Source organism: Platalea leucorodia, assembly GCF_965183815.1.
Source record: "Platalea leucorodia genome assembly, chromosome: 13".
NCBI lineage: Eukaryota > Metazoa > Chordata > Aves > Pelecaniformes > Threskiornithidae > Platalea > Platalea leucorodia.
Window position 1 is genome coordinate 8914914 of NC_138835.1, and position 13218 is coordinate 8928131.

Below are 13218 nucleotides of genomic sequence, written 5' to 3' on the forward strand. Positions count from 1 at the left end.
TTCCAAAATAAAGGGGAAAGAGAAATTGTCGGGGATTTGGCACTATCCTGAAGCCAGAAAAAGGGATGGGGGGAAGGGATATGCTAATTTGATGGCGGGAGGGGGTTATCAAATAGTTTAGTGAATAGAAATTTGCCTTGAGGATGATCAAAAGGGACCTAAAAGTTTGGTTGCTATGCCATTTTTGTAGCTTTAGCACGGAAGTCAGGTCCTTCTCCTTAGACAAAGAAAACTTCATTTGATATTTACCGTAGAAATATCAGGAAGGTAAATCTTGTCTTAGTTTCCTTTTTTTTTTTTTTTAATACCCTGGAAAGTTTTTTTGAATTACTGGGGTATGCAGACTGGGAACATCTTTCTTAATTGAAGGAAAGGGTGGACTGAGTCTTCAACAGATCCTTTCCCTCAAGGATTTCTGTTAAACAGATACTCTCAGAAGCAAAGCCTGTTTTTCCAACAGCCTGAATAAGTCTCCATCTGGTTTCACTTGTATGTTGTCTCTTATGTCATAAACCACTAATTCTCCAACCATCCTTAGGCCTGGTCTAAACATAGGGGGTTTTTTGTACTGGTATAGCTGTGTTGGCTGGAGATGCTTTTTTTAAAAACCTATCTGCCTTCAATATGATGGTGATTTGTGTGTTTGTGTGTCTAGAAATATAATATTAATATATTCATATATATATGTGTATACACACATCTTATATTTCACAGTACAGTGACTAAACTCATGAGACATCTTTGCATTGCATTAATCGTGGGTGCAGTAAGGAAGAGGTTGTACTGTACTGTGCAAGCAGTGAGCTTCCGCAGTCCCAGGCCTCCTTCGTGCATCCTGAAAAATGAGAATAAAGAGACAGTACCTCAGGGTTGGTTGATTTGTTTTGTTTTCTTTCCAAATCGCCTTCAAATTCTCTTTTATTAATTGCTGGGTTGATCTGTAAGTGAATGTTCATAAAAGAAAACCCAACGGAGCTTTTCCTTTTTTTTTTTTTTTTCTTTCCCCTGCCTAGGGACGACCGTTATCATACAAAACATTTTTAATATGGGTCTTAATAAGCATCTATCAAGGTAAGAAATCAACTTCTGCTTGCGCCTTTAGATGTTTTAATGAGCACAGAATATCTATTTTGTATTGCAGGAAGTTAAATAAGGCATGAAGTGAATTTAGAAATGCATCCTTGGGATAATTAATAAATATTTTTTTTTTTGTCTTGGAAAATGTTAGCAGCATTACCAAAGGAAGAAATTATCTAAAACTAAATATCGGCAGCAACTGGTAAACCCTATTGTAGGTATGACGTAGAAGTTCAAAGAGTTGTGCCTCTTCCCATTGGGACTATCCTTTGTAATTTTGTGCAAGTTCCTTTCAGTGCTTTAATTGCTCCATCTGTAAAGTAGAGTTTGTAACTCTTCCCTTCTTTTGAAAAAGGTTTTTAAACCTATGGACTACACAGGTTATTAAGTCAGCATGCAAAATACAGAATCTGTAGCTTTGTGTATTTTATCTAAACCCTGCCTATTAGAAGTGGCCATAGTTCTGGTTACTTCATAGCCATCTGTAATGAAGGACTAGAGTAGAGCTCAGGTTCTTGGTCATATCCCATACACTTTAATTAGGCTGCTAAAACAGTTAAGCAAATGCCTTAATTACAATGCATTTATTTTCCAGAAGTGGATGTAGTAATTGGGGTATATTGTCTAAGAAGGTCTTTTCTTTCAGTTTGTCTTTTTTTATGAAGTAACCTCAAACTCAAATACTTTCTATAAGTGTTAATCAGGGAATCATGGAAACCATGTCAATAACGTGGAGCTACAAAGCTAAAATGGCAGTATGATTCTGTGACAAAATGTCTTGTTTTCCAAAACTTCTTTATCAACAAGAGTCAGAATAAATGTGCCAAAACAAGCAGCTAATTCTTACTGATTTAATTGATATTACCATCCTCAGGAGAGACCGAAACCAAGTATATAAAAGCTTTCTTGGCATTATCTTCTGAAATCTAATACGGTAGAACCCTACAACAAGGATAATGGGCTTCTGATGCTGTACAAATATGATGGCAAAGCCAAGGCATTTATAGAAAACTCACAAGTGGTGGAAAGCTAAAGCCAGAGGGTGATGCATTGAGGGAAAGATTTCTTCTTGAGCTAAGACCACTATCTGGTTACAATATTTGGTTAAAGTGACTTCACTTCTGATGTGCTAAATAACTAGAAAACAGCAGGCCAAACAATTGGGCTAGTTGCTAGCAGAGATGAGCCTGACTGAAAACTTGAGCAGTCCTAAATTTTGGAAAGTTCACAGCTGGATTTGAACTTTGTGGCTCGAGCTCTAGTCACTTGCAGGTTTTCCCTTCCGAAACTAGCCTAGTGTGATGGATGTTGGTGCGGATTACTCATGCTGCTAACATGAGTTATTTGTGCAGGTGGCTGTGCGGGGCGTTGTGAGCATTCCCTGGCTAGCCAGAATAGGAGCACGAAACAATGCATCATTAACAGTGCTTTAATGTGTACTCCTTTTAGGGGGAAGTGTAAAGGGGAGAGATCTTGGCCAAAGTAGTGCAAAAAGTTCAGTATCCACTGAACTTTTCAACACCTTGCTTCCATCTGGGCACTGAGGCAATGCAGTAGGTTTTAGAAGGATTTGATATCTTTTAGCTTCTGAGTAGTGACCAACTGCTTTTCTGGGAGGATAGAGTTTCGTGATGTTAGAAATGTCCAGTTGCCAAAACAGCGTGTATTAATTTCCTATGTCCATGTGTCTATGAATATGATAGACTGTTATAAAAGTCTGGGCACCTCTGCTGTAACTTTTCCCTGTCTTCTCATCAGTTCTGTCTCCTAAATAGTAACTGATTCATTGTCATTACATTCATCAGGTTTCATGAAAAACAATCTCAAGACATGAGTGTGTTTCAGCCTTTCCAAGACCTAGCAGTGGGTTTTAGAGCTTAGACTGGTGTTCGAATAAAATACCCAAATGTTCCGTTCCCTTGCAGGTAGCATCATCATGTATGGAGCACTCCTCCTCTTTGAATCTGAATTTGTCCACATTGTTGCCATTTCCTTCACGTCCTTGATTCTCACCGAGTTACTGATGGTGGCGTTGACGATCCAGACGTGGCACTGGCTCATGATAGTGGCTGAGCTGCTTAGCCTTTCCTGCTACATAGCTTCTCTGGTCTTCTTACATGAGTTTATTGGTAAGGTTAAATGCCTTTTCTCCAATCAGTTGGTTTATGACCTCCATAGTAACTGGACTGTAAGGACATAAATTGAGTTTAAAGGCTGTTGGTGAAGCCAACATAATTACAGTGTCAGTGGTTCTGACCAGAATAAGCTCTATTTGATTTGAAGTCACCTGAAAGACATTTTATGGTTCCTTCTCATAGCAAAATGCTAGAGGAGATAAAGGTGGTCAGTAAACTGTGTGCTGCTGCACAGTCAGTCTCATCCTTACTTTCAAAGCTTCACCACGCGTCAGCTCATTAATAATGGTGGTCTTCATTTCCATATGAGAACTGAACTTGAGACTAAAAATTTGAGCTTCTGTTGTTGAGTTGAAAGATTTCGTCTTTTAACTGGGTGAAGTAGCTGCCTCCTAAAACTTACCTTATTTTATCTGCTTCATTGGGGCCGCCCTCTTGTGGGTTTGGGGTTTTTTTTGGTTGGGTTGTTGTTGTTGTTTTGGGGGGGGTGTGTGTTCTTCTTTTTCCTGGCTAAAGGAAAAAGGGTGAGGAATTCCAGATTCCCCCAGTAGCTGTCTAGTTGCAAATATCGGATCCATAGGGTTAGTTCCAGTGTTCGTTTGGGTACCACAAGATGTCACTACTTCATCCATAAAGCTCTTTGCTAACTCTGAAGACAATGAGGATAACTTCCCAATGGGCTAGATCTGTATCTCTTGCGTATGGGTATACCAGCTCCATTTTGAACGATACTTCAGCTGTTTTTGCAATGATTCTGAGGTATTATAACTGACTCAAGAAATGCGTTTGCTGGACTACCAGCAAAATACCAGAGGGCAACTTCCAGAGTCGGAAGACAAGTAGCCCATTTAAAGGAAGTTTAGTATTGCCAGCAGATGGATAGCCCTGTTTCAGATGGGGTGTGTATGGGCACTTGCCTGTGAGGAGTTGGCTGCTTTACTGAAATGTGCTGTGCAGAAAGCTGTATCTTCTGTGGAAGGGAAGGGAGGGACGAGTGAGGGACCAGGGATCGTATGAGCTTTGGACTTGCGTGTGGAGAAGGTGAGGCTGTTTAAGAAGCATTGGTAGACTGAATTGCTTTTCTGCACCTCTTCCCAGAGCGTACTTCCCATCTTCATTGACTCTGTGCTCTTTTCTTTCTACAGATGTTTACTTCATTGCAACTTTGTCGTTCTTGTGGAAAGTCACCGTCATCACTCTGGTGAGCTGCCTTCCCCTCTACGTCCTGAAGTACCTGAGACGAAGGTTTTCTCCCCCAAGCTATTCGAAGCTCACGTCCTAGGGCTGCTCTCCTTGCACACCAGAGACAAATATTGCACATAGCTGAGAGACAAAGTCATGTAGTTGTTACTATAACGTCCGATATTTGCATAAGGATCATGTGGTAATCTCTTACATGCTGCTTTATTGAAAAAAGACTTCACAACTACCGTGAACAGAAGCCTAATGATAAAAGGGAATTTTTTTGAGGGTGGAGGCACTTGTTAGTTCATCCAGTTCTTTTCACTTTTGTTCAACTTAACTGGAGTCAAATGCGCATAACTGCAACGATGATGGGTTTCTCATGCATGGTTAAAAGCATCTGAAAGCTGCTAACTGACCTTGGAATTTGCATTTGACAAATTTAAGTTACTTTTTAAGTATTTGTGCTGTTCCTTGCATTGTGTTATGTTGTTTTATATTATTTATCTTTTTGATTCAAGTAGTTACATTCTTTTTACATCTTGGAAATCCCTTAACGTAGGTGATGCACTGTACTGGTGACAGCTGATTCCTGATTTATGGCATGCTGTTTCCATAATGGGGCTCCAGCATGTCGGATCTACACACACTTGAGAATCTGAGCGTGTTTGAGACTTTCCTTCAGTTGAAATGTGGTCACCCTAGTGATTTTGGAGGTATCCAGCCGCTGATAAATACGGAGAAATGTACTCCAAAATGAAGAAATTCAGTTTTGTTTAGCTTTTCTGCTTCCTGTTAAAAGGAGCTGTTGACATAATAGCTTTACTCTGTATTTATTTGTATAGGAGAAAATTATCTAAACTAAAGCAAATCCTCTTTGGAAAAGAAATTTGCAGTTGATCAGACTTGAAATGTGTCGACAACGTGAGAAGAGACTCGTACTGTTCTGCAGACAATGTGGCAGACGTGTCTTGAATCCTTGGAGACTCAAAGGAAAGGTCACAGAGCTGCTGCTCCTCACAGCTACACGAAATCTGTTTCCTGTTAGGGCGAAACTGCGAAGATGAGCTGCAAATAAGCTGCGGCACTCCTAGGTGGGTGTTGCTCATGACACGCTCCCTGCAGAGAGGCAGTTTTTGAGAACCTTGCACTTGCTTTGCTCTAAAAACCAAACTTGAATCACAGAGGCAGGGGTGGGATTTGTACGAAGGCATTAGGCTCGTGCGCAGAGCAAATTTACTTGCTGATTTTTAATTTTCAAAAATAAAACTCGATGAGTTCTGTTTTTATAATAAGCATTGGCCCACGCTATAACACTATGAGGAGAGCAACACATACTTAGGCTGCCCAGGAGAATGGCGGAGTTATGGGAACGTTTTACAGTTGGGTCAGTGCATCAAACATGGATGAGCTTTTAGTGGCAGCCATCCTCATCTGATGGCTGTTTAGTCTGTGCTAAATTAGTTGCTTGCTGTCTCATTCTCACATCATAAAAAACACCGTTGGAGCTGGCAGTGCCTGGCGCCGTTGTTGGTCGGCTGCGCAGAGCGACCAGGAACGGCAGAGCCCAGAGCCTGAGCTCCCTTCTCCTCTCTCAAGGCAGCCCTTCGAGGTCAGGGCAGCCGCGCTGGTGTGAGGAGCAGAAGCTCCCCGGTCGTCTCTGTGCCATGCTGAACCTCTTTAATGGACTGCCAGCTTCTGTTGCCATTGCTACAGGCGTTCCACTGTCGCAAGCAGCACAATGCTGCATTAAAAGGTCTGGTGTGAAAATCAGTGGAAAATGGGAGCGTTGTTTTAAAAGAGCTGGAGTCTCTGTTGACCCATAGTGGTACGTCTTGAATTTTCAGATCTAAGATAGCCGTGGCTTGTGTGGTCGATGTGTGGTAATTGCTCAGGGGAATGTTTTGCATAACCTGACCTGCCTTCCTTGCTCTCAGTTCCTGTGAGTAAATATCAAAGAGGGGGGGAAGCAAGTTCCAGAAGATATAAAGAAAAACTGGATGTGCTTCATAATGCATGTGGATTAGGGCGAGTGGAAGGTGCAAGTTTGTATGACCTTGTTGTTACTTCATGTGGGGGAAGCTCTTTTGATTTAGAAAACTATGTTTCAAAATCCTTCAGGAATAAGAACAGCAAATGCTCTTTAACACACTGTTTTGTCTTTTGCGCCAGTCTTCTGATTAGGCTCTTGTCTGAAGTCTTGGTAAACAGCAACCAACTGTAGAAACATCCTACAGACTAAGGAAAGATAATTCTTAGTATTTACCTTTTCATAATATTTTGAAAATTTGCCTTTCTTTCCTTCTCTTCTAATTTTTTTTCCCAAAATAATAATAATAATACATATTTCTGCCCATTTGACACGCATGTTCATGTTGGGAAAGGCCCTAGAAGTCCAACGCTTCTCGGTGATCTGTCTCGCGGAGGAAAAGCAGTGCCTGAACAGCCCATTTGTGGGGGAGCTGGGCAACAGCCTTTTGTGAGTTATGCGACTTTGCCAAAAAGGTATTTAATGTTGTCTTTATCATGACTTGCTACAGCTCCGGGGTAGTGTCGGCCATGCAGGTGTTCTGGAGTCCCCAGTCAGCATTTGAGTTAAGTAGATTTAAAGTCAAGAATCAAGAATTTCTTTTGTGCAACTTCTTGTGACTGAGAAGTCGAGTCCCTCTTGTCCGTTGGCAAACACATCACAGTACACGTCTTTGTAAAGCCCTATCCCTATCTAGTGTGTATTAGTAGTTAAATGTCCTGCAAGAATAACAGTGCCATGCTACTGTATGTAAATATTTGAGACGTATATATGGTAGAATTCACTGTTTCCTGAAGTCAATACAGTTTACACTGAGTGGACCATATTTGCAAAATACTAGCTTACACCAAGACAGGGAGTGAATTGTGATTTCGGTTGTATTTATTGAATCATAACTTCAATAAGGAACGCATATTTAGTGGAATTGATAGTAATCTGTAGCTGTGTTTTGGGGTGCGAATTATATTCCTTTGCAGCTAGTTTTTTTGCGCAAGGTTGTAAATCCAGGAAGTAATTTCTGTCTGGGTATACGCTGCATTTTTTTTTAAAGCAATCGGAAAATTAAAACTGCCATCTAACAAACAGCGGGACAGAGGAATGATTGTTGTATTTTTCAAGTTTAGCACTTTATGTCTGCAACCTATTTCTCTTAAGTTATTTAAAAGATGTTTTTAAAAGTGAAGTTTAATACCTATGTTCATACTTACTGTACATTTGAATAAATGGATTATCTGCTGGAAATTTAATCTTTTTCCTCTAGTATGCTCATAATTTGTGCTTATTGGGAGTGAAGCATTGTTTTCTTCTGTGTAGTATCTTGTTTGTAGCCTTACTTAGTGTTCTTCCTATTCCTTTTTTGTTCTGGTTTATGTACTGTAGCAGTTCATATAACTTGTGTGCTTTGGGACTGCGCTCCATGTGATGCTGTAGGGTAGCGGTGTCCGTCTCCCAGTGTGCTCTTGCTTCCCACGGCTGCTTTAGGGAAGCCAACGCTCGGTGCTGTGCTGCTGCGGCGGTTACTTAACGTGGAGGGTTTGCGACACGCACTGTTCTCTTCTTGCATCTCTGCAGTAATTTCAGGTGTGTCGCAACCCTCTTCATTATTTTTTTTTTTCTTTAACTCTATATTTGTTTCCTCCGTAGAGCTTGTCCTGTTTATCTTTGCAAGCATTTTTTTTGCTCAGCTTATAGTGCAATTGAAATGCAACATTCTTTATTCAACAGCAGCAGCTTAAATCTGTGCAGGGTCTTATCCGAACTGGGCTGGGGAGCGACGAGTGACATCCCTGGTGTCCCCTCGGTGTTCAGAACTGTGTGCTGAGAGCTTCAGCTGTGGCTGGACCGAACTGAGCAGCACCAAAGGCGTTGTTTTCCTGTGGTCTCCTCAGCTATCACAATTAAACGCTGTGATGACCTCTCTCGTCCTCTGCAACTGCTGAGGAAACTTTTGCTATAGTTGAGCTGCGTCAGGGAGCCCCAGAGAGTTAGATAAGTGAATCCCTAAAGCTTGTCTTTTGGCTTTATCTTTTGAAGAAAGCTGCTGCACCATCTGATGCATCATAAATCCTTGGTTTGCACAAGCCGTGCTCTAAACCAGGTGTGTGAACTACTATTGCATGCAGCTCACCGTCACGGGTTCTTTGCACACAACTGTTCGGATGGGGTTTGACTCATCTCCGCAGTTGCTGGGGCCAGTCCAGTGCCCACTAAAATCTTCAGCGTGAGCTGGATGGGCTCTTTTATTTATTATTAGTTATTTCATAATTAATAAACTCTTTGATTTGCATGAAATCCTGGGTTCTACAGCTTTGCCAGTATGGTCCATTACTACTGCCTACTACAACTTGTGTACTTATATGCCTTTGAGAACATTTTTAATTGTTAAAATTGTTAAAAAATAAATGTTAATTTAATTTTTAATTGGGGAAATGGATTCTGGTGTCAAAATGATATTTACTGTGATGCCGATGTTTTGTACCTGTCATCTAGTTACAACAACATGTAAATACTGTTGATTCAAGAGAAACATGAATGCCAATTATTTATTGTTCTGTGGAGTTATATGTTGCAGATGTGTAAAAACTTTAAAGGGAATGTTGTAAAACAAGGTGGAAAAATAAATTTTATGCAACTTCTTTACTTCATCCATATACACCATGTACGATGCACCTGAGTTAGTCCTGGCGTGATCAGTCCAAGATGTGTTTTGACAGAATTGTAAGCATATAGGTTAAGTTGCATTGTGGCCCTTTAACTTGGCTACGTGGGAAATGCGTATCTGAGAAACGGTCAGTGCTTTCTGCTCATCAGTGTAGACCTGCTTCATTAATTAATTTGTTATAAACAGTTTCTAACAGGAAAGGGGTTTGGGGGGGGGGGGGGGAGGGGTGATTGTTGATTTTTTTTTTTTTTTTTTTTAAGTATTGGTGTAAGCTTTTGCTGCCTTTCACTTCATTAGGGACTTCTTGCAAGATTGCTTTCTGCAAGTCGTCAGTGCAATGCAAGGGTGTGCATTAGCTCCGCGAGGAGCCCAGGAGCTGCTGCTGGCCCCGCTGCCGTCCTGCCACCGCCCGGGCGAGAGGGCCTGGCCGCTGTCACCACCAGGTGGAACTTCAGCCCCGGGCTGCGCTTCGCTGCTGCCTCTCCTACAACCAGTTAGTCCCAGAGTACCCAACTGTCCCGAGGATTTTAAACAAGCCCTGTCATTTGTAAGTTCAGTTTCAAGAGACTCTGCTCATTCAGGAAGTTTTTGGTCAAATCGTCCGCGCAATTTTTGGCTCAACCCCAGTTAGGGAGAAGGTGGTCGTTCCTGCTGGTACCCACTGCTGCGAATTAGGAGAAAGTCTTTCGTTTGAAAGATATATATGCTGCTCTTGGAAAAGCAATGATGCAATAGCATTGGGAACAGCTATTTCTGGAATGTTCTCATCACTTGAACGTTAGATTAAGTAACTGTCTCGGCACAGCAGCAGTCCCACGGCTGGGGCTGGCTGCCCCGCTTCTGGGTCAGAAACGGAGGGAGAGGCAGGAGTTTAACACTGAATATTCCCCACAGGGGAAACATCAGTAACACTGATTAAGAACACAGTACGACAGTTTTCTACCAAAAATGTAACAGAGCATAAACGCTCTCAAAAAAAAAAAAAAAAAGTTTGTTGAATAAAGTAGATCTATAACTTGGGAGACTCTTTTACTAAAGCAGTGATAAACTATCCCTCAGATCATTAAACATTTATTAAAGATTTTCTTTTAGATTCTATAGGATGCAGTTGCCAGCATCTTAACCTTTTTCATGATTAACTTTTTTTGTATAAAATAGTTAATGCAAATATTAAATAATCAATTTTTGTGATGTTTGCACACATCAAATGAACGCTGTAGACTCCAGAAATTACAGTAACAGACTTCACTCCCAAGTGTTACCAATTTCCCACTCTAAATGGGTTACATAAGCCCTAGTTAGTGGTTCCTTTAATTTATGGACGGTTTCTTTTTAATGGTGAAATGTGTAATTAAAAAAAGCTAGAAATAGTTTTTCTAAACTCACTCTGGAAAGGGAAGGAGAATTTCTGCAATTTTTTTTTTCACCCAAACATTGCATAATAGTAGAAATGTCAAAGATTTCCATGGGGCTTAATTTCATTCTTCATGTGGCTGTGGTCATACAAGAAGTTTGAACACTGCAGGGGTTGGCAGATTTTTGGAAGATCACGCATCCTGGGATAAGTTTTCAGCCTGGGTTTTACCAAAGAATGCCTGGCCTTATTTTTCAAATTGTGGTTGTATTATACGCTAGTGTGTCTTGGTTTTTTTTTTTTCTTTTTTTCTTTTTCTTCTAAAAAAAAAAAAAATAGGTGCTGGCTGGTAATTGGGTATCTTACTATGGTCCTGAGCCTTACGTGTTGTATGAAGATGTACAGAAGCTTCCCTTTACCTTAAACCGTTTGGAGAGAAGAAAACCTTGTCAATACGCCCCGTCTTTGCCTTCTGGTGGCTCAGGTGATGGCAGCTGTGCACCTTCTCCGCCTCTTTTCCGTTGTATTAAATATCGTTGTCATGATAAATCTTCACTAGGGGAAGGTAACTGCTCCTGTTCCCGTTGCACAGGCAGGAGATGGGGGCAGAGAGAACCTGCGGTCTCCGGGCTGTGCCCAAAGCCCGTGGCAGAGCATGGAGTGCAGAACAATATTCTTCTTTTGATTATTAGACTTTCTCCCCACCTTAAACGTTGGAGTCAATCCTATAGGGAAGTTACTTATTCCACAGAGTACTCAGATGTCTGTTTTTCAATTAGGAATGTGATTGCAGGCTTCAAAAAAACCATCTTTACTATATGGAGTATTGATAAACCCCAATCCAAAAATTTTGCCAGGTTCTTCTATCTTAAACCTGGAACCGCAGATCCAAATTCCATCACTGCTAAATGTTTTGCAACTGTCTGTGGAAGCAATGCGTTTCAGAGAGCGTGAGCAGCAGCTGGCTGCAGAAGTAGCATCGCTGCAACTGCAAAAAGGTAATGCAAGGAAAAACTGCGGAGTGTGACAGCAGTTACCAGCGGCACTAAGTCCTGGTCCAGCACCTATTTAAGGTCAGCATCAGAACTGATGCTGTGGCCTCCTTGGGCCGTGAGCTGGCATTTCCTGGCCTTAAAACTCTCTGGGTGGTGTGGGGCTCTCTAGGTTGCATGGGGAATCTCTGAATTTATGCTGCTCGTAATTAAAGTTATAGATGATGGGCATCTTGCAGGATCTGGCCTTCAGAAGAATGTCCTTCCCTCTGCTGCTCTCCCTCCCTTTGTGGCCTGAGACCTAACTGTTAGTGAGTGAGTGGGTTACAAAAAAGGGCTTTAAAATAATTGCATTCCCACTTTAAAGCCTCCCTCTCTTGGCTCGCTGTAATTGCGCACGTAAGGAGGAATACTGTGTGCTGTTCGGATTCTCTCACAGAAAGAAGTAGTAACAAGAACAATCTGTGCGAAAGAATTTAGCGCATTAAAGATGGGGGTAATAGTCATTCTCATTTGTCCTTTTATGTGAAACAGATTTTATTTTAAATGTACACTCTGAGTAGCTTAACCATATCCAGAAACTTGTTTACCAGGGTAAAAGTAGAATTACCCACAATATAAATTAAGAGCATGAGTAGAGGTGAATTGATTGGCCTGCCTGATTCTGCTTAGTCGGCTCAGAAGTGGTCCCGGAGCACGCACCTTGGCGGGCACGTGGAAGCCGGTGCCTCCTGTGCTTGAGATTTCACTGGACAGCGTATTTACTCATGTGTTTCGCATCTGCTCCAGAAAAGCTGTGTTGTAGCTCTGCTGTAGGCGTTGTATTTCTGTGCCGTTAGACACGGATCTGTCCTGTGCTGGCTCTTCTGTTTTTAAGACATGTCACTTTGGATTCATGTTGTACAGCGGCAGATTGCGCCGACGTGTGACGTGTCAAAAAGTGATGCAAATTGCTATTGATCGGGATTTCTATTTAAAATGAGAACAAACCATTTGTCAGGGATAGCATTATATAAAATGCCACGTAATGGTCTGGACGAAGCATGTTACCTGCTCCAGCAGCAGTGGTGTAACTGCCACGGAAAGAAACGCTGCTTGGCGCTGAGCCCATGGGAAAGGCGAGGGATGCTGCCCGCAGAGGCAGAATTCCTTTGCGCCCTTTATAAATTTGAGATTAAGGTTTTGAATAAAAGGCACATTTATGAGGATCGACGTTCCCTCTGTCAGACGGCATCTCTGCTCCAACGCGGTGGTTTCCAGTGAATCGCTGCGTCCTGCCTCTGCCGTTGCTGTGGCTGCCGGCCTGGACCAGCGCAGGCAGAGCCATCACCATCACTCTGGAGAGGAAGGTCCCGCGTGTGAATCGGCTCTCCTGGGCAGGTCAGGGCGCTGATTTGGAACTGGGAGCTTGAACGGGTTGTGCTCACTGTGTTTTATTACCTTTGGCTTTGATCTTGTTCCAAGAGTTAAAGGATAGGAGCCTTGAGGAGGGAGCTTCGGACCGCAGCAGATGCTGAAGCGGCTCGTCATCTTGCTGCGAGGGCAGGGGCACCGCCAGCCGTCCTCTCCCCCCTGTGAGGTGGGATCTTTGCCCTGGAGATGTTGCTGGAAATGTTTATTGCTCTTCAGCTGCACCTGTATTAGGCTCCATCCTGTTGTCCTCATGTTTGACAACCAGCACACCATGAGCTGTAACGTTTCAGAGCCCTAGTGAAGAGCAGCCAGTGTTTTAAGCTCTCTCTAGCCAGCATTTTAACCTCTCTCTTGCCAAGGCTTCCTTGGCATGA

General features: G+C 42.2%; 1 protein-coding gene across 1 annotated transcript in view; it reads left to right on the top strand.

Moving 5' to 3' along the window:
- The window catches only part of ATP9A (ATPase phospholipid transporting 9A (putative)), a gene marked incomplete at both ends in the record, with an annotated part of 61548 nt that extends 57054 nt beyond the window's left edge, over positions 1–4494 (top strand). Inside the window, 3 exons of the mRNA XM_082325618.1 lie at positions 1014–1071; positions 3003–3206; positions 4358–4494. Of these exons, the coding sequence (XP_082181744.1) occupies positions 1014–1071; positions 3003–3206; positions 4358–4494 (399 nt within the window). The remainder of the gene's footprint in view (positions 1–1013; positions 1072–3002; positions 3207–4357) is intronic.
- Positions 4495–13218: the final 8724 nt, after the last annotated feature.